This window comes from Bacidia gigantensis (assembly GCF_019456465.1).
Source record: "Bacidia gigantensis strain McMullin 20006 chromosome Unknown contig_74, whole genome shotgun sequence".
In the NCBI taxonomy this organism is placed as follows: domain Eukaryota; kingdom Fungi; phylum Ascomycota; class Lecanoromycetes; order Lecanorales; family Ramalinaceae; genus Bacidia; species Bacidia gigantensis.
The window spans coordinates 273,027-297,073 of record NW_025408613.1 but is presented as its reverse complement, the minus strand read 5'-3'; the positions used below and the strand labels follow the sequence as shown (position 1 = coordinate 297,073).

At 48.2% G+C, this 24,047-nt stretch overlaps 9 protein-coding genes across 9 annotated transcripts; 6 read left to right on the top strand and 3 right to left on the bottom strand.

The window, feature by feature from the left end:
* Nucleotides 1-514: 514 nt before the first annotated feature.
* On the bottom strand, nt 515-2,827 carry KY384_000486 (uncharacterized protein; the record flags this gene model as incomplete). Its single annotated transcript, XM_044809022.1, has 3 exons — nt 515-769; nt 927-2,468; nt 2,549-2,827. 3 exons carry the CDS (start codon nt 2,825-2,827, stop codon nt 515-517), a joined length of 2,076 nt encoding a protein of 691 aa, XP_044665009.1.
* A 408-nt stretch (nt 2,828-3,235) lies between these two features.
* Nucleotides 3,236-6,616, bottom strand: KY384_000485 (uncharacterized protein; the record flags this gene model as incomplete). The annotated part of the gene is made up of 5 exons (XM_044809021.1): nt 3,236-3,457; nt 3,648-4,058; nt 4,107-4,574; nt 4,623-5,079; nt 5,166-6,616. 5 exons carry the CDS (start codon nt 6,614-6,616, stop codon nt 3,236-3,238), a joined length of 3,009 nt encoding a protein of 1,002 aa, XP_044665008.1.
* A 1,394-nt stretch (nt 6,617-8,010) lies between these two features.
* On the top strand, nt 8,011-8,473 carry KY384_000484 (uncharacterized protein; the record flags this gene model as incomplete). The annotated part of the gene is made up of 2 exons (XM_044809020.1): nt 8,011-8,272; nt 8,463-8,473. 2 exons carry the CDS (start codon nt 8,011-8,013, stop codon nt 8,471-8,473), a joined length of 273 nt encoding a protein of 90 aa, XP_044665007.1.
* Nucleotides 8,474-8,816: 343 nt separating this feature from the next.
* KY384_000483 (uncharacterized protein) lies at nt 8,817-10,296 on the bottom strand (the record flags this gene model as incomplete). The annotated part of the gene is made up of 7 exons (XM_044809019.1): nt 8,817-9,045; nt 9,109-9,576; nt 9,627-9,764; nt 9,816-9,903; nt 9,961-10,077; nt 10,132-10,207; nt 10,276-10,296. 7 exons carry the CDS (start codon nt 10,294-10,296, stop codon nt 8,817-8,819), a joined length of 1,137 nt encoding a protein of 378 aa, XP_044665006.1.
* A 350-nt stretch (nt 10,297-10,646) lies between these two features.
* On the top strand, nt 10,647-13,411 carry KY384_000482 (uncharacterized protein; the record flags this gene model as incomplete). Its single annotated transcript, XM_044809018.1, has 3 exons — nt 10,647-10,892; nt 10,936-11,818; nt 12,489-13,411. 3 exons carry the CDS (start codon nt 10,647-10,649, stop codon nt 13,409-13,411), a joined length of 2,052 nt encoding a protein of 683 aa, XP_044665005.1.
* A 310-nt stretch (nt 13,412-13,721) lies between these two features.
* Nucleotides 13,722-14,602, top strand: KY384_000481 (uncharacterized protein; the record flags this gene model as incomplete). Its single annotated transcript, XM_044809017.1, has 2 exons — nt 13,722-13,954; nt 14,008-14,602. The coding sequence occupies 2 exons, from the start codon at nt 13,722-13,724 to the stop codon at nt 14,600-14,602; spliced, it is 828 nt and encodes a 275-aa protein (XP_044665004.1).
* Nucleotides 14,603-15,114: 512 nt separating this feature from the next.
* On the top strand, nt 15,115-16,754 carry KY384_000480 (uncharacterized protein; the record flags this gene model as incomplete). Its single annotated transcript, XM_044809016.1, has 4 exons — nt 15,115-15,358; nt 15,413-15,726; nt 15,780-15,914; nt 16,122-16,754. The coding sequence occupies 4 exons, from the start codon at nt 15,115-15,117 to the stop codon at nt 16,752-16,754; spliced, it is 1,326 nt and encodes a 441-aa protein (XP_044665003.1).
* A 530-nt stretch (nt 16,755-17,284) lies between these two features.
* Nucleotides 17,285-18,383, top strand: KY384_000479 (uncharacterized protein; the record flags this gene model as incomplete). Its single annotated transcript, XM_044809015.1, has 2 exons — nt 17,285-17,665; nt 17,844-18,383. The coding sequence occupies 2 exons, from the start codon at nt 17,285-17,287 to the stop codon at nt 18,381-18,383; spliced, it is 921 nt and encodes a 306-aa protein (XP_044665002.1).
* Nucleotides 18,384-19,643: 1,260 nt separating this feature from the next.
* On the top strand, nt 19,644-20,412 carry KY384_000478 (uncharacterized protein; the record flags this gene model as incomplete). The annotated part of the gene is made up of 2 exons (XM_044809014.1): nt 19,644-20,051; nt 20,152-20,412. The coding sequence occupies 2 exons, from the start codon at nt 19,644-19,646 to the stop codon at nt 20,410-20,412; spliced, it is 669 nt and encodes a 222-aa protein (XP_044665001.1).
* Nucleotides 20,413-24,047: the final 3,635 nt, after the last annotated feature.

The following is a 24,047-nucleotide window of genomic DNA, read 5'->3' as shown; positions in this document are numbered from 1 at the left end:
CTCGAGAATGTTGTGTAGGCTCCCCAGTCTCCCCTCCTCCTCAATCTTTCTGAATCGGGTTTCGAGCGAATGCCACAGGACCGAACGTAATGGGCAAGACCGGTCCTTATTAAAGCTATCGTAGCATCAATACCGAATTCTCAATATGTCTAGCTGGAATGGTGACAGTCGCTGGATGAGACGAACATTCGCAGTGGCTTTGATTGTCGTATCCTTGACCCTTTTTGTTTACGCAGCATTGAATGATTCGGGAGGAAAAGCCACGGGGATGGTTCAAAGTCTGGGTCTCGCCTGCGTATGACTGATACTTCCACGCAATGCTTGAAGTGTCGGTCTTAGCAATCTTTCTATTGTAGCTTTGCTGAAATTCAGAAGTCCTCAGCAGGGCCTTTCTAATCCAGTGTATTAGCTTTTTATGGAATAGCAGAACTTGGACTTCCTACATCTGTTGGCACATATTGCTTTTCTGCTAATCCGTAAATTGCCTGGACAACACTTTGGTCTAGATCATGGCTCAAAGCCACTGCAGTCCATCAAGGTTTTCGATTCCGAGAAGAGCATACCTTGCATAAAGCACCCAATAGCCCAAACCTTTGATCTCTTTAGGTTCAAGCCCCAAACCGAACAGCCTGTGAGAGACAGCAGAGCCGACACGTATCCCCTTAAAGGAAATTCGATGTGAGGAGTCAGGGAGGAGAAGAAGCTTCCGTAATATGTTGGCCGTCAGCCCTTTGCGAATACTCGCGCCAACACGGAGGGCAGCAAAATTCTTTACTTTCCGAAAGTATCGCAAGATTAACTGTGGTAATTGTTGGACGATCCTCCGGCGACCTTTGAAGCATTTGATTCGATATTCTGAAAAGAGGCCAGATGTCCTTGAACTGGTCGCTATCCAACATGGTCTTTACCCAGAAGACAAGTCTCACTATATTACGCGCATAGCTTGTCCTGCCCTCAGCATCCGTTGCCAAAGGTAGATCACTTTTAGTGATGTGGCTGAGAATCTCAAGGAAGACACATCCCAGGGAGAAAACGTCAGCGCTACGCCCAGCAGGTTGATAGAGGAAGCTGTCATCAACATCAGACATCACGTTGGTAGTATCTTCCAACTTCGATGCACTATGCGACCTCGATATTCTGTGTTCTCTCGATACCGCCCACAGTTCAGGAGGAGCATAGCGTGGCGAGTAAAGATTCTCCCCTGGAGTTTTGCTATCTTCGTGTTCGCTGAAGTCATGAGCAATGCCGAAATCAGCTAATAGGAAGCGTGCAGCATGACCATTTGATGCCATAGCTTTTTCGTAAAGTATATTGGACGGTTTTATATCTTTGTGACGCACAAGGCTACAATGAAGGTAGTCAAGTCCTCGACTAAGGCAACCAAACGCAGTAAGCATAACAGGCCGTAGCCAAATGCTATCGCGACATGCATATTGGGCGTCGAATTTGTCCCTCTTGTAACGCTTTAGTAGTCCCATTAGATCAGTAGTTGCAGCCGGTTTTATGATCAGCCCTAAAGCGCTGCCTCTCTGGTAGGTCTTGACCAGTTCGATTATATGGCGGTGATGAAGATGCTTAAGAACTTTGATTTCATGCTGGACGTGTCTCAGGGATTCCTTTGCGAATCGTTCGTCCGGGCCCGTTCTTTGCACCTTTCGCACGTACAACACGCCGGTAACAAGGTCTTTGACCCGACTGATCGACCCAAAGGAGCCAGTAACGGATATTTCCCTGTCCAAGACTAACGGCATGGGCTCCTCCTCTCTGAACGTAACATTGGAGCCAATAGGCCATTCCCTAGGCTTCGCTCTGTACTGCTCGCTCAGCAGGACGGAGAGAAAACGGACATTTGGTCCTTCTAAAATGCCTAAAAGCTGTTGCTCATCGAAGGGCATAGAATCGTCTGTGCAGCCGGACTTGACGAAGTCTAGCAAGAGCTGGAATTGGCCAATCCCCCTAAGCACGAGGCAAATCCTGCTCATCTTTTGGAGGCAACATGGAGGCTCAGGAGCTCCGCTGGGTTTTACAGCTTCCCACGCACGACCAAGATTTGTCAAGATGGAATAGGTCTTGTTTATGTACTGCTGATCATAGATGAAGCCATCTCCGGGGTCTTCAGCATTGCCCACCAAACCTTCGATCGCAGTCCAATGAGGTAGATGTCCCCAGAGTATTCGAAGGATAGATGACTGAGCATCGACTTCATTACGATCAGAAACATTTCGGAGGTCTTCTAAGAAGCTAGGTGAGGAGTTTGGTGTTTGTCCAGAGCTCACTGAGATTTCTGCGGAGCTCATACCATCCGTAAGGCTCCTATGTCCTTCTTTCTTAGATTGTTGGGCCAGAAAGGTGACCGACGAATGTAATTGAGCCACAGACTTGCCTAACTGATCGAGTGACGAATCCAGCTTTTGCTTGTATTTGGGTCTAACAAGTCGTAAGCCAAGGCGACACTGAGACGGTAGGGTCTTTACTCATAGAGTTGACGAGTCCATGCAGCAATGCCAATTCTCTCTTTCCTGAGCTGGGATTGTACATTTATCTTTACCTCTTGGATCAACCTCATAACATCCCTCAAAAGACCGTAAACCTTCCCTGTAGCATCTTCGCCAAGCCTGAAGTACTCTTCGGATATTTCGGAGGCACAATGTGACAGTCTTTGCTCTTGATCCTTCACATCCACCATCACCCGCGCCAGGATTTGACGCTGGGTCTCATGCGATTGCCGTAGAGACTTCAGCCCATGGTCGATCAGTTCATATACATCTTTCAGCCGACTCGTACAAGTTGCTACCATGAGCTGTAGGCTCAGAGGAAGCTGAGCCATTCTACAGAGGCGTCATAGCTATTGCTGGTTTGCAGCGACGAATCTGAGGTCAGCGCAAACGCTCTCGCGATCGGCGTCGGAGGCAGTCACAAGCCAAGACCTCGAGAAAGCCCGGACAATTCAAATGCCGGCTCCGGTTAATCGAGGAGCAGCCTTCTCATAAATGCGCAGATCATGATGTGAAATGCTGTACGTCCCGAATTCGGAGAGGGTGAAGGTCGGCTAGCTCGGGAAAACAAAACTGCTACACAACCGCGAGACATCCCTTTAAGAACAGCAGCGTCTTGCTGATGAGATAATGAGTCAAAACTATTCTAGAGACTATTGTTTGAAGTGTTTGTTGTGTCGGATGATATCGTAGCAAGACACAAATGCAGGATGCCAGGGCTTCAACTCATCGGACTTGGTCTAAATACACTTCCGAGATTTAGTTATGGATGGAGTGTATAAAGCCTCTGACTGCGGCACACTTGGGAAGTTCTCTACAACCTGTTGGAGAGCTGCTTTTACGCTTCGAAAGTCTTGGCACTCTGTCCTATAAGCTTTGAGCATTGACTCGACATTGATAGTCAAGAAGTCGAGGGTGTAGCGTACGCTTTGAAATTGATATAAGAATAACTCAACCTTAGACTTAGTATGTCTTTGCTGATAGTCTCACTAGACTTTGAAATATTCCCCTTACCCAAGAAAAGCAATTCTGCAGGAAAGATACTAACTTAAACCAGAGCCTTTCTCCCCAAATGATTATTGCGGCACATATCAAAATTACTGCCGCTGTCAAAGGGCTGGCGACTTCCCAAACGCGACCTTGTGTGCTAACATTATCATTGATTCCAATCACGTTCATGCCAAAGTATGAAGATACAAAAGATAGAGGAAGGAAGACAATCGTTACCAAGGTGAAGATAAAGATCGCCCGGTCCTGTAAAGTCTCTACCAACTGTATATTTTGATCTGCAAGGTCTTGAACCCTTTCTTTCAGCTCCGCGCAATTTTGAAGCTGCTCTTGCAAGGTTAGCAATATCTTTTCGATAAACTTTTGCTCTGATTTAAATCTCATCTTTCGGAAGACGCTAGGCGAATCGAAGGTTTTAGGATCTAAGCGGTCTTGTAGTCTCAGCAAGACATGTCTCTGCTGCATGATCACATGTTCGACGATTTTGACTTCCTCCTTGAACGAGTTGATATACTGTAGAAATGTGCGACTGTATTTGTCGGTCACGCGTAAGGACTTGAAGCAGTCAGTTAAAGGACAACGAGTAAATATGCATCAACTGACCAAGCCTTCCAAACATCTCCCATAAATATCAATGACATCAATAACATCATCTTTAACGACTCCATCCACCAACCTCTCGATCAAATTCAATAAAATCATTTCAGGCGTTGGTACAGACTCTAGATGATTGCCCCTCCGTATACCTTTGGCTTCCTTGATCAGTTCACCTTCCGCAGTCTTCAAACATTTCAATGCTTCATCAAACAATCGTTGAACTTCTGTTCCACAAACCTTGGCTTTCTTATCTGACCTGATTTCACGCAACGCTTCGATAAGCATATGAAAGCCAGCCCCTAAGGCATCTACCAAGGACGCAAGAAGGACAGCTGATCCTGATTGATCAAGCTTACCATTTTCCTGTTCGTGAGATTCTTTGCTTGGGTGGTGTACTCCAAGATGGATCTCTGTGGCCGTCTTGTTGAGCCTCGCTAACAGATCTTCCAGCTGGTTCAAGTACGGGACACTGCCCTAGACCGCTCTATTTAGTTTTGCCTTCAACATGCGTTGGATACCTACATGGTCGCTTAGCTCCCGTAAAACCCCCCAAAAGAGCCTTATTGCTTCTTGTTCCTGATCGTGAGACGCTGGTACGAAAGATAGCAAGAACTTCCTTGCACTTGCATAGAATGCTGTACTGTTTTGCGGGTGTGATGAATCTTTGCCGTCTTTGATACCACCTCGCACTTCGACCCTATCGATTGTGGCAGATCCGTAGCCCAAAGCGCGATGAGAAACTTGTATGTTAGCACCCGCCAAGAAAGCTGGTAAAGCTTGATATATCATTTCTAAGAATCTCTGCATTCTCTCATTCTCCGGGGTCTCGTCAACCACACCAGCCGCATCCATTATTGGCCAGGTCAGAAATGATGAATGGACGCCCGATTCTTTGTGCCGCATTAATGTCTCCAGGTCCTTGGATTTCGGCAGGGTAGTGCCTTGTTCACGTCCACCGTATAATCGTTTGTCCCCAGAACTATCTCAAAATGTTAACGAGCGAACTGACCAGTAGACAATAAAATACAGGCTGAATCGCAAATTAAATTAAATCGTTTGACTTACACACCTGGTGACTCCATCCATAATTCGATGATATCCTCCTCCTTTGATGAACTTTGGAGTGACGCCCAATTCCACTTGTCGACGACTTGCTCTTTGTATGTCAATCGGTAATTACTCGGATCGGCAGAATCTTGTCGGTCATTTGAAAGAAGTCTTATTTGTTGCTGCTTGTTCATGAGCCCATACCAAGACGCACATTGCTTGAGAGGATAAGTTAGACTCTCTTGTTCTTCCCCTGAGACAAAATGGAATCGCACTAGCCGGAACAAGCTGCCTTGGTCGGGCAGCAGTCTTGAGTTCACCTTGACGAACTTTCCTTGAAGATCCGAATCACTGACGCAGCCAGTAGTAATTATCTGGCCTGGCTCAGCGATATAGCACCAAAGCTGAGGAACATACAAAATTCTATCTCTTATCATTGGCATGAGACGTTGTAACTCTTCACTGTCGTTCTCGATACCTGAACGCAATACTCCGTCTTTCAACAATTTAAGGCACTGGGCTTTGTCTCTTCTGTGGGTGTTGTATAAGCGGTAGTAAGACTGCAATAATGACCGAGGTGGATGCTTGTCCGTGCCTTTTGTGCCTTCAATTGACACTGTTGGGGGAAATTTCTCCAACGCAAAATATGGAAAAGAGATAAAAGTGCAGTACTTGTCAATACTGTACTTCGAATTATCCACGCTGTCGTACCGTGTCGAGTCTGGCTCGAGATACTTGCCCCCTACAAATGATTTCTCGGCTTTTTTGTGCACACGCTCAAACAAGTGTTCCGCAAGCTCGTTTACGCTGTCATGCACCCCATGATGTCTCATCTTGGTGATTTGGTCAGCGAAAGTACTCATAGATAGACAGTCTAGCTTCGTATGCTGCCACAGCACGCAACCCTCTTGTATCATTTGTGTCCTGGATTTATCATTTGAAACCACCTGATCGAATTCTATTCGATTTTGGGCGTTAGAGCTTAACTCGTGACGTTGCAGGAAGATGTTTCTAAGCTTGACCTGCGCCCTTGGAATGTTTGATTTAGGAGAATGCGGTCGCTTTGCCTTGGATTTTGTGCTCGCGTGCTTAAGAATTGAACCGTGTTTTGATTGTGATTCGTCATCCGATTTCCTGGGTCCATATGCATCTTGGTCCTCTTTGTAAGGTAGAACTGCTCTTCGATAACCAGCTTGTCGTTGGTATGTAGTGGCTCTAGCTGCGTCCGTGCTTTGAGTTGGGTGTGTTCCCTGTGGTCTGAGTACCTGAGATTGTCCTTGTTCTGGTTCTCTATTTCCCGGGATTGGTCTCTCCACAGTCGCGATATCCTCTGGGGCTTCATCTTCGTCGATATAATGATACCCATCATCTGGGGAATCATCTGCTTGCAGGGATGGCGTGGAGATTTTTGGCACTGTGAGATGAAAGCCGCCCACATCAGATAGCAGCTCATCATTGTTCTTCTCCATACTTCTCGAAAATCGTGAATACTCAGCGCTGGCCAGATTCAGAGGCTTCAATGAGCCTCAAGCACTAGAAAGGAGGTCGATGACAATCATTGTTTGACTTAGGAGACCACAAGGCATCATCCTTGAATTCGGAAAGGGCAGATCTTGAGGTCAAGTATCGTTATATCGAAAAGCTCTGCAAGCTCACATAGCCTTGCATTAGTGACGACTATGGCCCGCATATCTCCTCCAAAGCTAGGAAGATCCACTGGGCTACGTCTACTGGACCTCTAAGCGCTCATGCACGCTAAGACGATAGCACATCCCTAGCACCATATTCGGAGATGATTGACTGCCCAAACAAGAAGCATGGCTGAACGACGGCTGGTGACGGTGCGGAATGCTCCTACTGAAAACATCGTCCGTTTGTAAGTCGTAGACAAATGACGCGCGTTCATTTTGAATGCAAATGCCGAGTGACAATATTTGTTACACGGAAGAGAGACGCTTCGCGACCAATAACAAGCTTGTCAAATACTGACATACGTTTACTGGAGATGGGATATCACAACGCTCAGATCACCGTTCGTCCTTTGCCATTGAGCCTCGTTTCCAGTAGAGCAGTCATCCAGCATAAGCCAACAACACACAAATAGATAGAAATTATGAAAACCTTCAGGATGTATTAGTCATGAATAGTTGCCTTGATCAAGATATCATCGAGCTCCCGAGGTTTCCTTTAAACAAGGCCCCGGGGCGGCTAGTTCCGGGTACGTTAACGTGTATTTGCCATACATTGGAGGTTCAGTAGTGTCGTAGTTGGCATTGGAGGAAAGTATACCATGACGATAAACGATTACTGCGCCAATACGCCCCATTGAAGTCCTCTGCCCGTTACAATTCCCCGCCATGAATACCGTTCGCGAAATTGAGCGTCTGAATAAGCGCGAGCTCGAGAACGTCGTGTGAACCCACCCCCTTCCCCTCCTGTAGCCTTCAATCCGCTAACATGCACCCAGGCCCCCATCAGCATCCTGGCACACCGACTACCGCTCCACCGCCTTTGTCCACATCTCTGGCCTCGCATACACTCTCACTGAGGGCGACATCCTCACCATCTTCTCTCAGTTCGGCACGCCCACGTACCTCCACCTCGCCAGAGACAAGGACTCCGGCAAATCGAAAGGATTCGGGTGGTTGAAATATGAAGACCAACGAAGCACGGACTTAGCAGTTGATAACCTCGGTGGTGCGACCGTGGTGGGGAGGACGTTAAAAGTAGACCACGCGACGTACAAGCGGAAAGAAGGGGACGAGGAGCAAGGACGGGACGTCGATGTGGATGTGGATAGCGGGGAGAGGTCAGATGATACTGGGGATGAGGGGGGGAGGAGCGGCCGTTGTTGAAGGAAGAAATGGAGTTGAGGCGGCTGATTGAGGAGCACGATGATGATGATCCCATGAAGAGGTATCTGGTAGAGGAGAAGAGGGAAGAGGTGCAGAAGGCGGTGAGGAAGTTCGAGAAGAGGAGAGATAAGGAAAGTGGAGAAGGGAAGCATAGACATCGGCATCGGCATCATCATAGGAGGAGGGATGAGGATGGAGGGAGGGGCTACAAGATTGAGGATGGGAGGGGGAGGGAAGATGGTCGGAGGAAGAGTGGGCGCAGGAGTGCAAGTGAGAGTGAGGACAGAGAGAGGAGGGAACGCAGACATCATCGACGGAGGAGCTTGTCTAGAAGTCCTTGATCTACGAAGCTCTTTGGTCGGACTTTCAAGATATGAGTACTCGGTGAAGAGGACCGGCGGAGGCACAGAGTCTCAGTGCTGATCTCCAAAAGTGTGCCACGCAAAACTCTCTTCCCCAGCCAGGAGATAGGGCAGGGTTCGAGGCAAGAGCCGTAGCAGGCGGCAACTTTTCAAGGGATCAGCTGAATCATACAGCCTGATGACCGAAGAATCTGTTGACGCCACTACGTGATACGGCACGGCCGAAGATTGCAACCTCAATTCCAATGATGGGATTAGAAACAGCCACGATTATGATTCTTGTTAGCTGTCCGAGATGCCAGCTAACATACAAGTAAAGTCAAGATAGACAGAGGAATAATATCGGCTCATTTCAACGGACTTAACCAGACCGAATTGCAGACACCATTCGCTTCCCTCCATATCTTTTTGCAACTCGCCTCTCCTGCTAGGTGATGGTCAATGTAGTCTGCTTAGGACATGCCGTTTGTATCATCGACAGCCATGCTTGTCTCCCTCGTCATGCGTCCCTCTGCTTCTCTTAGCTGACTCTCACGTGCTAAAAGCTCTTGTCTCTTCTCATTAATCTCTCGTTGAACCTTGACTTCAATTTCGCGGAGTTTCTCTTCCTCACGACGAAGTTGCTCTTCCTTTAGGCGGACGGATTGGGAAGCCAAGTCCTCAGGGTTCATCGATTGATCGCTATATTTTGATTGGTCAGATGCCTTCGTCAAACATACGACAAGTGGAGTATCGGGTACTTACGCAGTAGCACCCCCTTCAACGCTCTTGCTCAATTTCTCTGTTCGGTAATTCTCGTAGAGGAAGTCGTGTGTGATTTCCTTCAAGTCCGCTAGATGGCTGTGAAGCAAGGCGCTCTTGATAGCCAGGAAGTCAGAGTGACGAGGATTTTCAACCTCTACCACCCCCCATGGATATTGTCGCGCTCTGACTCTCCTACCGCCGATTTCAACGACGTCCTCAGAACCCACAATTGCAAATGGCATTAAGCCTCGTAGCTCAGCGTTTTCCTCAACGGTATCTTCGTCATCTTCCTCGATGTCATAAGGGAAATTGTAGACTGGGATACGATAATGTTCAATGTCCTCCATAACCAGTTTCTTTGATTCTGCCAATTCAGCTGGAGTTAAGGAATCCGCTTTGCCGATCACAGGAATGACATTTACGCGAGGAGATAAGCGCCTCATCAGTTCTATATCGAGCTCACGGAGGCTAGCATTAAATTAGCCGGCACAGCGTGTTTTCGCATGAGAGCAACGTACCCATGTCCGGTCGGGGTGATAAAATAGAGGAGAGCATGTACACGGTTATCTCTGAAACGAGGGTTACGTTTGATGCGAGATTCTTCGGCAAGGATATCGTCATATTGGCGCTCCAGATGTCCGACAATCTCCGCAAAACTGATGGCTGTCAATGCCTGCGTGTTTTCGTGGCCCACTAGGTCTCTTTACCTTGCTTCATTGTCGATTTGGTCTCCAAAGCCAGGGGTATCGACGATTGTTAGGGAGATACGTGTGCCTTCTTCATCCAACTCCAGCTCTAGCGCACGATTAGAGTCAGTTGACATTCGCGGTTCCCTGGGACATGACTACTCGCCGACGGTAATTGGCTTGATCCTTACACCCTCCTCAAGATGAGCATTCGCAGCATCATCTGCGTCTTTCTCTCTTAGGACTTGCTTGCCGCATAAAGTGTTGACGAATGTTGTTCGACCTGATTAATCCACTCAATCACAAGACCGTAATCATAGCCTCGAAGCGGATTCACCTGTTCCTGAAGCCCCGCAGACCATCATACAGAATTGTATCCCTTTCTTGACATTCTTCTTCCTGCGCGTCTTGATCTGGTCACATAATCAGAATTAGCTCCCTTATCCAATGCTTGCAGTCTGCACATGCTTTAGAGACGTACAGAGGCAAGATTGGAAGACATTGCGACTCGAATACAACGTAAAGGTGATCAATGTAGTCAAGAATATTGCGCCGATTGTATGATTGGGGATTGTTGGGAACACAGGTGTCGTTGCTGTTCGGTGTCAAGAAAATTGAGGTCCAGCTGCGAAAGGGGGCGATCTTGGCGTCCTATTTCCAGGGATTGCGGAGGTCCTAGCGTTGCGGCAAATTAAAGCACCAAGCTCATTCTCCCCACTGACCACTCGGACAATGATCTTGCGCAACCTCGACGCTTTGATCAGCTTCCTTTCAAAGGAACAGCGGTGACAGCATGCTCAAGCCACTAACGCATCATCTGTATCTACGGCATTTTTCCGGGTATAACACACTATGAACACTCGTCCAGCAATCGCAGACTCCGAAAGCCCAATATCTTTATCAGTCTCCTTCAATCAGGATGCTAGCTGCTTCTCTGTGGGGCTCGATACTGGGTTTTGCGTCTTCAACTCTGAGCCATGCGAGCTCAAGGTCTCTCGCGACTTCAACGCTGGTGTTGGGGCAGCCGAGATGCTGGGAAGAGCCAATTACCTTGCACTTGTAGGAGGTGGAAGACAACCTAAGTTCCCCCAAAACAAGGTCGGTACGCTTGATGAGAACGACTCGTTAGAGACATCTACAGATTCTGACTCGTGTCAAGGTAACAATATGGGATGACAATAAGCAGCAAGGGAAATTCACACTCGAATTCCGGTCGCCTGTGCTTCGAGCACGAATATCTCGATCCCGCATCATAGTCGCTCTTCAAAATAGCACCCACATCTACAGATTTTCTGCGCCCCCCGAGAAACTCTCTGTCTTTGAAACGGCTGACAACCCTCTCGGGCTATGTTGCCTTGGGTCAGAATTGATTACCTTTCCTGGTCGCTCGATCGGCCAAGTACAAATGGTCGAGATTTCGACGGGAAATGTCAGCATCATACCTGCGCACAGTACTGCTTTACGAGCCATGGAACTGAGCCCGGATGGTGAGATTCTTGCGACTGCTAGTGAGACTGGAACATTAGTCAGAACCTTTTACACCCGCAACTCTGCGCGAATGGGAGAGTTACGTCGAGGCGTCGACCACGCATTCATTTACTCAATAGCAATATCACCAAATGGCAAACAACTTGCTGTTACATCTGACAAGGGAACACTACATATATTTGACTTACCTGGCGCGTCAAGCTCCCGAAATAGCTCAAGAACTCGAGGTCGGCCACATAAAGATTCAAATTCTGGTATCAATGGCAACGAGGAGGTCGTAAACCAGAAATGGGGAGTATTAGGCAAGATACCTCTCTTGCCAAGAGTATTCTCTGATACCTATTCCGTCACTTCCGCTCAGTTTGAGGTGGAAGACAACCCAAACGTGCCTTTCAGCAACTCAAACTTGATACCCATACCTGGAATACCTGGTGGTAAGCCCCAGAAAGGTATTATTGGCTGGAAGGACGATCATACAATACTAGTCTTAGGTGCTGGTAGAGATGGAAGGTGGGAGAAATTCATATTAGGCGAAGGTGAGGATGGGAGGCGTCTTATCATTCGGAATGGATGGAAAAGATACTTGGGAAGCTGACGGCGCCGGTCCAGCCGGAATTTCACGACAAACGCAATCTCATGTATGACGCAGTATGAGGGCCATTTCTTTGGCACGCAATATGCCAGATTACTGAACAAGGTTTCGTGAGGATCTTTGTCAGCTCCCACCACGATCTACTGCCCACCCGTCAGTGTCATATCCTAAACCCTGGCTCCATAAAGGTCCAGTGGCTATTTGCACCTCGGGTCTCATACTATAGAAGGCGGGTCGCCCGCCTCAAGGGTACAATCTTCATAGGCGTCGGCCGTGGCTTCCGTTGTTGCGTACATCTATTTCAAGACGCTGTGAGAGTTCTTCCGGATTGGAATGCTATTGTACGCATATGCGCCTTTTTGGGGACTTGCAATTTTCAACATTTAGCGTGAAAGATCTTTGCAAGATAGCAAGCCTCCCCCGAGTGAGCATTATGGACTCCCTAGCGACCGAAATCACTACTCTGATTCTGAGTTTTGTGCCACGTTCCGGCTTGCTCCAACTTCGCTGCACAAGTTATTACTTTCGAACTCTTGCCGAATCAGTTCTGTGGCCTTTGCTAGTCTGCGATTTTGCCCCCTTTTCCGACTGCGGTCAGTATCGCAGGTGCGAAGTTATCGAGCGTATCGGACGGGCGCTTCTGTTCAACGACAAACCTGTTCTGATCACTTCGTTAATTCTCGATCTTCACCATCTTCGACCCAATATTCACTGGCGGACAGTGAACAGGGCCTTCTCTCAGCAACCACACATGAAATACCTCCAGATAAAGGGCCTCCACGACCTACCGATTGTCTCTCGAAGAAATGGTTTTGATGGTTTCATAAACGACAGACCTGATAATCGCCTTCGTGACCTTCGAATCATGTCACCACCACCATCAGACGTCTCGTTGCAAGGCTTCCCAATTCGAATGCTAGCCGACCTTCCGTTTCTAGACTCTCTAACACTCGAGCTACCAGACTCGTCGCAGCGGATGCTCGACAACCTCTTCCGAGTCCTCCGGGACGGGTCAAATATGCTAAGTCGTCTCCTCAGCACATTCATCCTAGCCATACCACCCAAGCATTCGCCTACAGAATCGGCATATAGAACGATAGATTTAAGCGACTTTATCAACACTACCACTCTCGCCATTCCTGCTCCCTTCTTATACTGGGACTGCTTCGCCAGCGAGGTTAATATGACACGGCTACCGCCGCGGTTAAAGAAGCTCCAGTTGCAAGTCTTAGTCCGCGCTTGCATCCCTTTCGCGGCCGATCGCGCAGGAGCTATTTGGTTCGTCAATTATCAAATTGAGCAAATTCAAGAGAATCTGACGATTCTCATGGACTGGATTGGGAAGGGAAGGATGAAAGTGGGATGGCTAGGGATTTGGTGGTCTCATAGCCATGACACGGAGCCTATGGCGGGAGATTCGACAATAGAATGGGAGAAGCTGAAGGGGAATTTGCGCAAGAGACATGGAAAGGACGTGGACACTATCGAGTGTCAAGAACTGAAAGATACACCCATTGTGATGGAGCAGGCAGATTGACGCGCGTTTAGTTCAGAATATAACCCTCGTGTCTTCCATATATCAGATCAACCTCTCTACTTGCTCAAACTCCGATGAGCTCGAATTTGACGTGCTTCTTGTCAGAAGATTCAGTGTGCCCAGAGATTGTACCTTACCTTAAGGTAAGAAAGGCGAGAGACGCTATTAGCTTGGCGGCCGAATGCGGAGTAGCGCGGTGGCTGACATGACGGAGCACATGAAACCCCAAGCTTGACGCCTTGAATCGACAACCTCCACGACACCTACCAACCTTCATCAACCCATCTTGTAATCTCTCATATCGTTCGCCATGGCTGCAAATACCAAATATCAGCCAGCACCTCAGCGTGACTCGTTTGAAGAATCATCGTACACACAAGCGCCACCCTCATACCAGGCCGAGCAGAGCCAGAATGAGAATCTGCTCGGCGGTCCAAGAGGCGAAGACGACAACGTGCCTGACGACTTCAAATTCGGTGGCTCCGTGTCAGAAGCCACTCTACCTATTCGGATGCAGTTCGTGAGAAAGGTTTATGCTATCTTGTGAGTGCTTTCTCCTACCCCGCTGTCCACACCATCGGACTGACTTGCCGCAGAACCGTTCAAATCCTGGCTACGGTAGCCGTCAGCTCGGTCTCCTATGTCTCTGCGGGTTACAAGTCATGGATACAGTCAAATGCATGGATGATGTGGATATCCCTCTTCGGCGCCATCGGCTTCATGATCCTTACGTTTTGGAAACGGAAATCCTACCCTACGAATCTACTTTTCCTCGGCGGCTTTACTGCACTCGAAGCATACTCGATCTCTGTTATAGTATCCTTCTACGAAACAAAGGTTGTCTTGCTTGCGCTGGTCCTTACAGCTGGCATCTTTGTGGCCTTAACGGCGTTTGCTTGCCAGACAAAGTACGACTTTACCAATTGGATGCCTTACCTTTTCGGCGGCTTATGGATCCTGATCCTCTTCGGTTTCGTGGCAGCATTCTTTCCATACAACAGCACAGCTGAGCTCATCTATGGCGGCGCTGCGGCCCTGATATTCAGTGGATACATCCTAGTAGACACTCAGCTTGTAATGAGACACTATCATGTCGAGGAAGAGATTGCTGCCGCCATTTCGTTGTACCTCGATATCATCAACCTCTTCCTTGCTATCTTAAGGATTCTCAACAGCCAACAGAACAACTGAGTAGTTAAGCGACTGTCCCGATGAGAAGTTACGATAGCAATTCATGAAGCATGATTCTAGTGGCTTGATGGCGTTGGTTTCATGGGAGCGTTGGCTTTAAAGAATACTGGTGGATTAAGCAACGTGTATTTTGACAGGGTCTCATTAATTCTCCAAGAACCATACCACAAGCTCGCTGGTCCAAATACTCATGATCTACTCCTAATCTAGACCCGTCTATGGGGTTGCCAAGCATTCCGTACCCTTATCCGAGCTTCGACAGCTCAAACCGTAGATTAAGTTTTCCCTCCATGGTAGTACAAGTCACTCTTTGACTTCACCATTCGTTTAGTTTCACACTCGTTTGCGCCATTGTTAATTGGTGACCTTGAGCCCCCGTTGACGCGTTCGCAATTGCAGACGTGAGACAGGAATCTTGTCTACGGTGGTTGCCAGCACATATGGCCCCTTGATCCGATCCCACGCTTGACGAAATCTTTTTCCACCACCAATCCGTCCATTCCTTTGGCAAGATGGCCTTGGTTGATCGTCATGTACCTGATGTGGACTATCGAAAATACTCTCTCTTACCAGCGGGAAAACATGCGGGTCATTGCGAATCACACAATGGAGCCCCTGTAAATGCCAATGGCTCTGCGAAACCACGGCAAGACAATGAAAGAATTACACAAGCGAAACAGAAGAAGAGAAGACAAAAGAAGAAGAACGAAGGCGCTGTTGCAGTAATCTGTCAATGGGTTGTGGATCATCAAATTGGTACGCGACAGCTGAGGAAGCATGCAGTGTGAAGCTATCTTACAAGCTTTGCAGGTCTTTCGATCAATCTAATACTCCTTCACGCCTTGAGTAGTATTTTCATACCTCGCGCACGAAATACTACTCGCAAGTTCTACCAGTTATCACATTACAACCAGGCCTCTGGAAAGTACAGTGCAGGGTGGGACGATCTCTACTTGGTTTGGTACTCGATCGTCGCCCTGACTGGACTACGCGCAGCGACCATGGAACATGTGCTGGTGCCACTGGCGAGCCTTGGTGGTATCAATAAGTCGAAAGAGAGGGTCAGATTCGCTGAACAAGCTTGGATTCTCATCTATTATTCCGTCTTCTGTCCTCTTGGACTGGTATGAGATGTTATTACGATATGGTAAACCTAGGTCAAGCTGACACCTCATAGTCTATCATGTACAATCGTGAGCACTGGCTCAACAACAAGGAGCTCTGGACTGGCTGGCCCAGTCGAGAGATTGACGGATCAATGAAATGGTATTATCTTGTGCAATTCAGCTTTTGGCTGCAACAAATTGTCATCGTAAATATTGAAGAAAGAAGAAAAGACCATTGGCAGATGTTCACACATCACTGTATTACGTGCCTTCTTATGTTCTGGAGCTATGGCTATCACCAAACAAAGGTCGGAAACTTGATACTGGTCCTGATGGACTCGGTAGACATCTTCTTTGCGGTGAGTCTTTGCCTCGTAAGATAGCTTTATATGAGTCGCTGATGTCTTTTCCAGCTCGCTAAACTACTGAAATATATGAAATACCAACTTGCATGCGACATAGCTTTTGGCGTGTTCATGTTGGTCTGGTTTGTGGCACGGCATGTACTTTACCCAAAGGTGGTATATTCAGTTTACAAGGATCTTCCGGAACAAACAAGATACGGCTGCTACTCAGGCGGCGGGCAAAGCGTGAAAGGCCCTCTCGACTTTCCACCGGGGTACTCTTGGTTATTGAGCCCATTCCGAGACCCAGACGGTATTGTCTGTTGGGATGATCGAGTGAAATGGGGCTTTATCTACGCCCTCTCTGCGTTGGAAGTCCTCTTCGTACTCTGGTTTAGCATGATCCTTAAGGTGGCCGTAAAGGTGTTGAAGGGCGGCGGCGCTGATGATTCAAGAAGTGATGACGAAGACGAGGAAGAAGAGGAAGAGGCAGAGATAGTTGATAATTCAACGCGCCAACAGCCTTCACCGCCACGACCTTACGAGGAAGAAGTAGGCGTTGAAGGGATCACACTCCACAAGCAACGCTCAAGTCCGGTACGAAGATTTAGGAAGGCCGGTGGTGTCTCCAGTGGGGTTACTCTTCAGAGTGACAGGAAGGAGCTTTTAGGTAGGATTGGCTGTGATGGAGGACACGATTGAGCGAGTGCACATGCTGGTTCTGTGAGAAAAGCATTTGCGAGCTATGCGAAGATACCAATTTAGCGGCAAAAAGTTATTGAATATAGAGCATAGATTCATTGATACGTTAATGATCCCGAAGTTGCGTGGTGTATGTACCCTAGACCGGCCAAAATCCAAGAATACTTCTAAATATCACGACTGGATTGATCAGTGGAATTGATAGCCATATTCTTTCCCAGAAAGGCAATTTTTGCCGAGGGATATTTTTGAGTTAAAGCTTTGGAGAGCATGGCAATTTCTGCATCTTCCAGCAACGATTGATTCCCTTCCTTTCAGGTCGCTCGACATCCTTTATTGCAGCTCTCAAAGTTCAAAGTCTCATCTTGACCTAGCCCCCAATCTCAATGCCACCTCGCGTACGGCAGCCCCAATCCTTCTCGACATTACCGTCTGCCCCAGACCTTTCCATATGCACGCGATGTCTCCTCAATCTGCAGCAGCGCCAATTTTCAAGAACGCCTGCCTTGAAAACACGTCTACGCCGTGATATGTTCCGCTGGCTCACTGGCCCCGGCAAAGTTTTCAAATTTCCCCTGCCCCGTTCGACCAACTACATGAATGCCTACGATGAAAATGGTGGCCTCTTACGAGCAAACAACTTGAAACCGATTCAAAAAGAAGATCAGAATGAACTACCCAATGGCACTTTGCTGCCGGATGAGACTGCGTCCGATCTCATGCCTTACCCATTAAATCGTGACTTTAAGAGTCAAAGAGTGCTGAGTGAAGGATTGAAAGACGAAATCTACAAAAGGGTCATGGAGAACGGACAAGATGTTGGCACAGTCAGTGTCTCGTTGGAGGTGGAAATAAGAAGGGTGGCCGCAGTGGTCAGACTGAAAGCGTTGGAGAAGCGCTTGGTAGATGAGGTACGTTGACTATTTCTCAATCATCTTTTTCCCCACTATGATGAGATACACATTTTCGATTAGTCTTGAAGATTTCACCATGGTTACTATTAAATTACAACTCTCTGACAAAGCATCAAATTTCATGAAATCACGAATGCGATCGTTCATGGAAGACGCTAAGACTTCATTCAAACAGGGCAAGCCTCTCGCAATCCCATACGCTAAAGCTGTTATGTCTATGCTTCCAAAAACACCTTATATAGCATCTAAACCTCTACGGCACGAGCCGATCAATGACTTGCCTGTTCATCAAGCTACAACTCCTCAGATATTCCACCCTACATCCGAATCTCGACACTTCACTCGTACTGATGCTGGAAAAGCCTTCAAATACACGCTGCTACCTGCAGACAAGCGAATACCGCATCCAAAACTTGTAGAGGCCCAAATATGGCATAACGAGGGGTTGCAAAAGGAGGAAGTCGCGGCTCGGCAGAAGCAAAACAAGGAGGTTGAAGAGAACTTCAGACTCGAAAAAGAAAGGGCACGGAAGGCAAGAGAAGAATCAACTACGACAACGGCAGAGACAGCCCGTTCAGTGTATAGGTTCAAGGAGGTCAGCGTTGAGCAAGTTGGACAAGATGGGAGAGGAAGAGGGGGAGTAGGGGCGAGGTATGGCATGCCTCATCAAGACCGCAAGAAGGGGCAAATCAAGATTCCGGTCAGAGTGTCATAGACTCCGTATAATTACCTAGAGATGGATTGCACTATGGGGAAGGAGGTGGTCGAGAAGAAGGTGCGTCTTGCACGTGGATCGATCAGGCTTCTTCTGCTGGTCGGGCCCAATTGTTTTGAATGGCCTTGGAATAATTTGACAGTCAATCTTATGCATCATTATTGGTCGAGCCAGACTTCGCTCATCGATGATTGGACAAGCCTCAAGCATTATTTTGATACACGCAAGTGAGATATATCCAACACCATCATGGATGAATCGCCTCTATATTCGAAAGCTCAACGTGATTACAAGATTCATCATGGTGTGTCTCTTCGGGCCACGAATCATTTCAGGGGGTCTACATCGAGTGAGGGAGCGCTGCCTGATGATTGTGTTCTTTCTCGTAACAGCTTTCACAGTCTTTGGTTTTGAAGCTCACACATTGCTTCCAACGATGATGTCGTGGGAATCAGTAACGAGAAGTCGCCGCTTGGTGCTCGAAAAGGAAACTCCGGCCTTGGTCTCAAGTCTTTACATTTGTGTTGGTAGGAGCCGGCTTGACACGTTGGTTGTACGTCAGGAACATCTTGATCACGACTATCGTACTCAGCAGCAAGGTCAATCCAACTCCTCCTTGCCAAATTACTGAACATCTCGCCCTCCATCTCCATACATTTCAGGCATCCGGAATTCTCTTTTGAGCTTAGGCCAGGAACATGTGAATCCCAACCAACGTCAAAGTGAAAGAAGCGAGGGCGGGTTACGTCAGAGCCTTATCCCCAGGTATTGTGAATATCTATCGTTGGTCGTTCTCGATCAATGTTTCGTTTCTGTAGGCGCTATTGACCATTTGGCGGAACGCGCGGGAGAAAGGCACGTGGCAGCGGGTTGTGGCTCTATGTTTGGCTGTCGGAAAGAGCACGGAATTTCAGATGCGTCAAAAGTGGCTGTGTCTCAGCGCGTATACTGTGTTGCGTCGCGCGCTTGCGGTGTTGGAGATGGGAGATGGGTTCTCTCCCGGGAAATGCTGTGTTGGAGCTATGGCCACAATGCGGTCTCACTTGTCTGTCAAGAAGATATATAATATTGATGAAGATGGTCTGTATTCTCATCATCGCACTCCGCCATCTCGAACTATCAAACCCGAGACGAAACCGCCCCTGGTCAGTCACATCGCAAGGCAGACTTCTCCCATATCTTCGCACTTATATTCTCCACACCTTTCAATCCATCAGCTCACAACCCAACCCAACCCAACCCAACCCAAAAGTTTCCACCATGCTCTCCCTCCACCAAACCCTCTTCCTCCTCCTCCTCCCCCTCCTACCCTCCATCCCCTTCGCACTCGCCCACCCTCATCCCCACCCCGCCGCCAGTCCCTCCACCCCCACCTCTCCCCCCACCGTCGCCCTCGCCGCCTCCAACGTCCCCGCCGCCTACGGCATCTACCTCGACACCAACGTCGTCTCCCCGCCGAAGAACTGGGCGCTCTCCTGCGCCGCGCAGGCCGATGGCCTCTGCGCCCTCTTCGACGACCCCCATACCGATCCGGGCAATACAGCCAACAATAACCAGATCGGCATCCCGCGGGAGCAGTGGATTTTCAATGGCGCGGGCCAGACTTGTCAGGCTGGGTTGTTCTTTCCGAATGTGACGGCTCCGGCGTTTGTGATGCCGAAGAATAGGGTGAGTTCTCCTTCTCTTGGTGTTCTTGTGTTTGGGGCGCGGGGGGTTGGATGGGGGGTTGGGGTTGTGTTTCGAAATGAAAGAGAGTGTGCTGATGCAGATGGTTCCCCAGGGCGAATGCGACGCTTACATCCTCCGCCCGCTCGCACAAGCGTTGGCGGCTAGTCCTGATACCCGTGCCAGCGTCAATATTCCTAAGGACGGCTTTCCGGAGAAGAAAGGGAGTGCGTTGGGTAAGGCGGTCGATGCTGGGTTTCCTAGATTTATTATTCAGGCGACGGGTGATCTGGGTCCGTATCCACCCGGGCCGGAGAGTGATATCGAGTCGTCGGGCTCGACGGGCGGGGGCAGTAGTGGATAGAGTGAGGTAGGTTCGAGGAAGTTCGTGCGGAGGGAGTGGGGAGGGGTTGGAAATTACGGCGGACTTTCCTTTTGAGCATGGTTGAAAGGCGGCGTTGATGGAAAAAGGGGCGAATGGAAATTTCTCGGGGTGATTGGTCCGGATAGATGTATGAACAATTGGGAGTGATCTGGATTTCGTGTACTGGTCTACTTGACTTGCAACCCATTTGGCAGTGCTTTCTCGATTATCTGGCTCTGTTCGCTAATGGCATTGATGCGTTCCTGCGAAATCTGGGCGGTTTCGTTGCTTCTGTTGCTGAATAAACCCTTACTAACCTACTTCATAGACGGAGAGTATTGTGACAGAAGACGTAGTTTTTCTCTGGTCCCAGCAATCTCTTTTTGCACATCGTTACACGAGTTGAGGCGAGTCCTCTTTTCCGGTACCCGGTCATTGTACGCAACAGCGTTGCCGATCTAATAGAGCATTTAAAGACATGGTTCAACCCGTCGGCTATGGGTATTGGCGTACATCTGACCAAGATTCTGCAGCGTGCTGAGGTATAGGATTTCGGCCTCTATTCAACTTTACCTCAGTCCTTTCACTGCAAGTTGGTCCTAAGTTTCGGCATTTTTGCCCATCATTTGGGCTTTGGGCTGTACGAGCTGGCGTATGATCGAGATCGGGGCCCACAAGAATATTATCAATCTTCCAAAATGCGTTTTGAAGTCCAGAAGAACTCAATAACAGTCAAGGGAAAATTTTCCCACGGCATCAACTATTTGTTTGTCAATATTATGGGCTTTTAGTTTTCTGTTCGTTTGTTTTGTAAATCGGCTTCAGAGTTGCATGAAATAATATGAACGATCCAATGAAGGATTTGTTCCGCTCAATGGACGTCTCCGACGATCAAACGTTCTAAATCATCATCTTGCACTACATGGCCTGTTCCACAGACTTTGCACGGTCATAGTATGGAAAACAGCAGTGTCTATACTAATCTATTTAAGGGTATGATGTTTGCTTGATCAGTAGATTAAGAGATCTGGCTATGAAATTCGTTACTCGCGACGTGAATCGTACAAACAAGCTTCGATGTTCAGCGCTACCTCATGTATTCAGCCTAGATTCGTCACGCGCTCATAGATCTAGGTCTGAGAGGAGTCAGGCTGTGGAGAGAGCCTCAAATCAGCTACTAGCATCAACATCTAGATCACGCATTATCATTGCAATACAACACATCATACTAGCTCAAGCAGTCTTTCTACTCAAAGAAGAATCTTGAACATGACTACCCTGCTGGTGTTCACATGAATCATTTTGCTGCTAGATCACAGCGAATTGTGCAACTCGGGTATATTCAACGACTTTTCAGGAGAGTCAGCAGCACGACTACAAGCCCATCGTTGTACAACACCGCATTGCAACTGAGGACAAATTGTGTCGTCTAGCGTTGGCTCGACGGCATGCACTCCCACACTAATGCTGAGGGCTAGATTAACTCGTCCGTGAAATGGGACCTACAGTAATGTAACTATTTATGATCTCAGTCCAGACCAAATTGGATCAAGACATGAATTAGCAAGCAACGCCTCCTGTTTTTGTCTGTCAAGATGACCAATTCCGAAAGGCCATTTTCAATGACGACAATGCATGAGACTTACGGGCTTCAATTCACGGACCTGAAAGCTGGATACGTGAGAGGTGTTATGCTATCTCTATGCTAATGGCATAGTGACATGATCACGCTGGCAAACGTGTCACCAGGTTTTTTGTGAGATACACTCACCGTGTGTGGTCTACACGAAATCTTTGGTAGGGTTTATAGGCCGTAAGTAGCCTGAGATGCTTCTATTTTCTTCGTTCGAAACCTTCCTGTCGCAACCTTCACGATCTTCACCCACACAACCAAAGTACTGTTTCCAAGCCAATCCAGCATGGAATGCCACTCACATCCAGATTTCATACCATTAACAGACTCCAATATAAAAATCCTCAAACACCCTGAGACCTCCAAGCCCAAAGCCGGGTCCGTACAAACTGGCTTCCACCACAATCACAGTGACGCTAATACTGGCTTTCACCAGACAACCTTCGACCCCATCGATTATTAGTCTGCTGATACACAGACCGGTTTTCATCAAGGCAGCTTCCAGTCCACTGATGCACAATAGAATGTCAGTTTTGGTGGGGAGGACTTCATTGAGCATCCAGTGGGGAGGACACAACTACCTGTTCAGTGAGAGTCTATCAATGGTCTGAACGAACTATCTAGTCAACACAGAACTTGTAGAGCAAGGAAGGCTGTGATAGAAGCGGGTATGTAGCTCATTCTTGCATCCATAGAGGCTGAAACAGACCAACCATCTTCGCTCAAGAAATTCGATCCCAAGCAGGAAGACAGCCCCCAACCCCCAACGCAACCCCCCTTTTTCCACAATCAACTCAAAGATTAGCCTACTGATCGCAATCCCATCTGCAATCCGCACAATTCTGATCCGCCTTACACTAGTCCACCAGACGCTGATTATAATCAGACTTAACATCGCTCGCTGTTGGTATCACGGTCTATATGACACCTATTGTAATAATGGCGATGTGCCGTGTCAACGACGGGATTGGTGGGCGGGAGAGGGAAGGAAGCCGCGCGCGATGTTTTAGAGGTTGCCGAGTGAGGTGTTTCAGAGGATTGTGGGGATTATTGGGATTGGGGAGAGGCTGACTGGGGAGAAGGAGGCGGAGGAGACGAGACCGAAGTTTAGAGCGGAGAGGAGGGAGTCAAGGGAATGGTGTACGTGCGCGTTGGAAAATTTCTTGAGCTGGGACTGGGAGTTGGATTCGGGTATTTGTGAGGAGGCAAAGGGGAGTGAGTAATGTGCGTTTGTGTGGGTTGTGTGGAAGATGCAGGTGGGAAGAGATTTTCCATGGCGGGCATTGTGGCGGGAGTAGATGTGCAGATAGGGGCAAGTCAAGTCGAGATTTTGTGGGAGTGTTGATGGTACGTTCGATCGTGTCGTATGAGCTCGACTAAGCTGCACAAAGGGGTGGGCAGGGAGGCTACAGCTGACGGGTAGTCTTGGGCAAGCGATCGTGGAAGACGCTATTTGCATCGTTGTTTTACCACTGCTACCCTTTTGGTGATAGGAAATGACTATCTATCTATTCGACGTGAAAATCAGTAGTTTTTCCCGTTGCAGTGGTGGACAAGATGTACCACTCGTAGTTCTGCAGATTCTATGGTTTATATATCTCACTATCCCTTGCATCAGCCTAGCATCTCGGCAAAGAAAGGGATCATGCGTGAATTGAGCAGTCACACCTTTCTGCTGTCGCCTTCTCCGAGTCACTCAGGATGGAGCAACGATTGGTGTCTCCTTTGTGAGAGGTATCTGATGACCTGCTTTGTCTTCAACCCTCTGTGCAAGGGTTTCGCCTGAGATGGCGCCTCTCTCACTGACAACACATTGATTGCGGAGCCAGTTGCACCACTAACGCGTGGTCTTGATACCGGGTTTACCTGAATGCAATAGCTAGACTGACATGAAGTACGGGAGGTCATGTGGTAGTTTGGTGGGCTAATCTAGGACTTCGAGCTGTTCTGCGGCCTTCTGACCGACCCTTGGTCCCGCATTCTGTTGTCTCCCACGACAGTC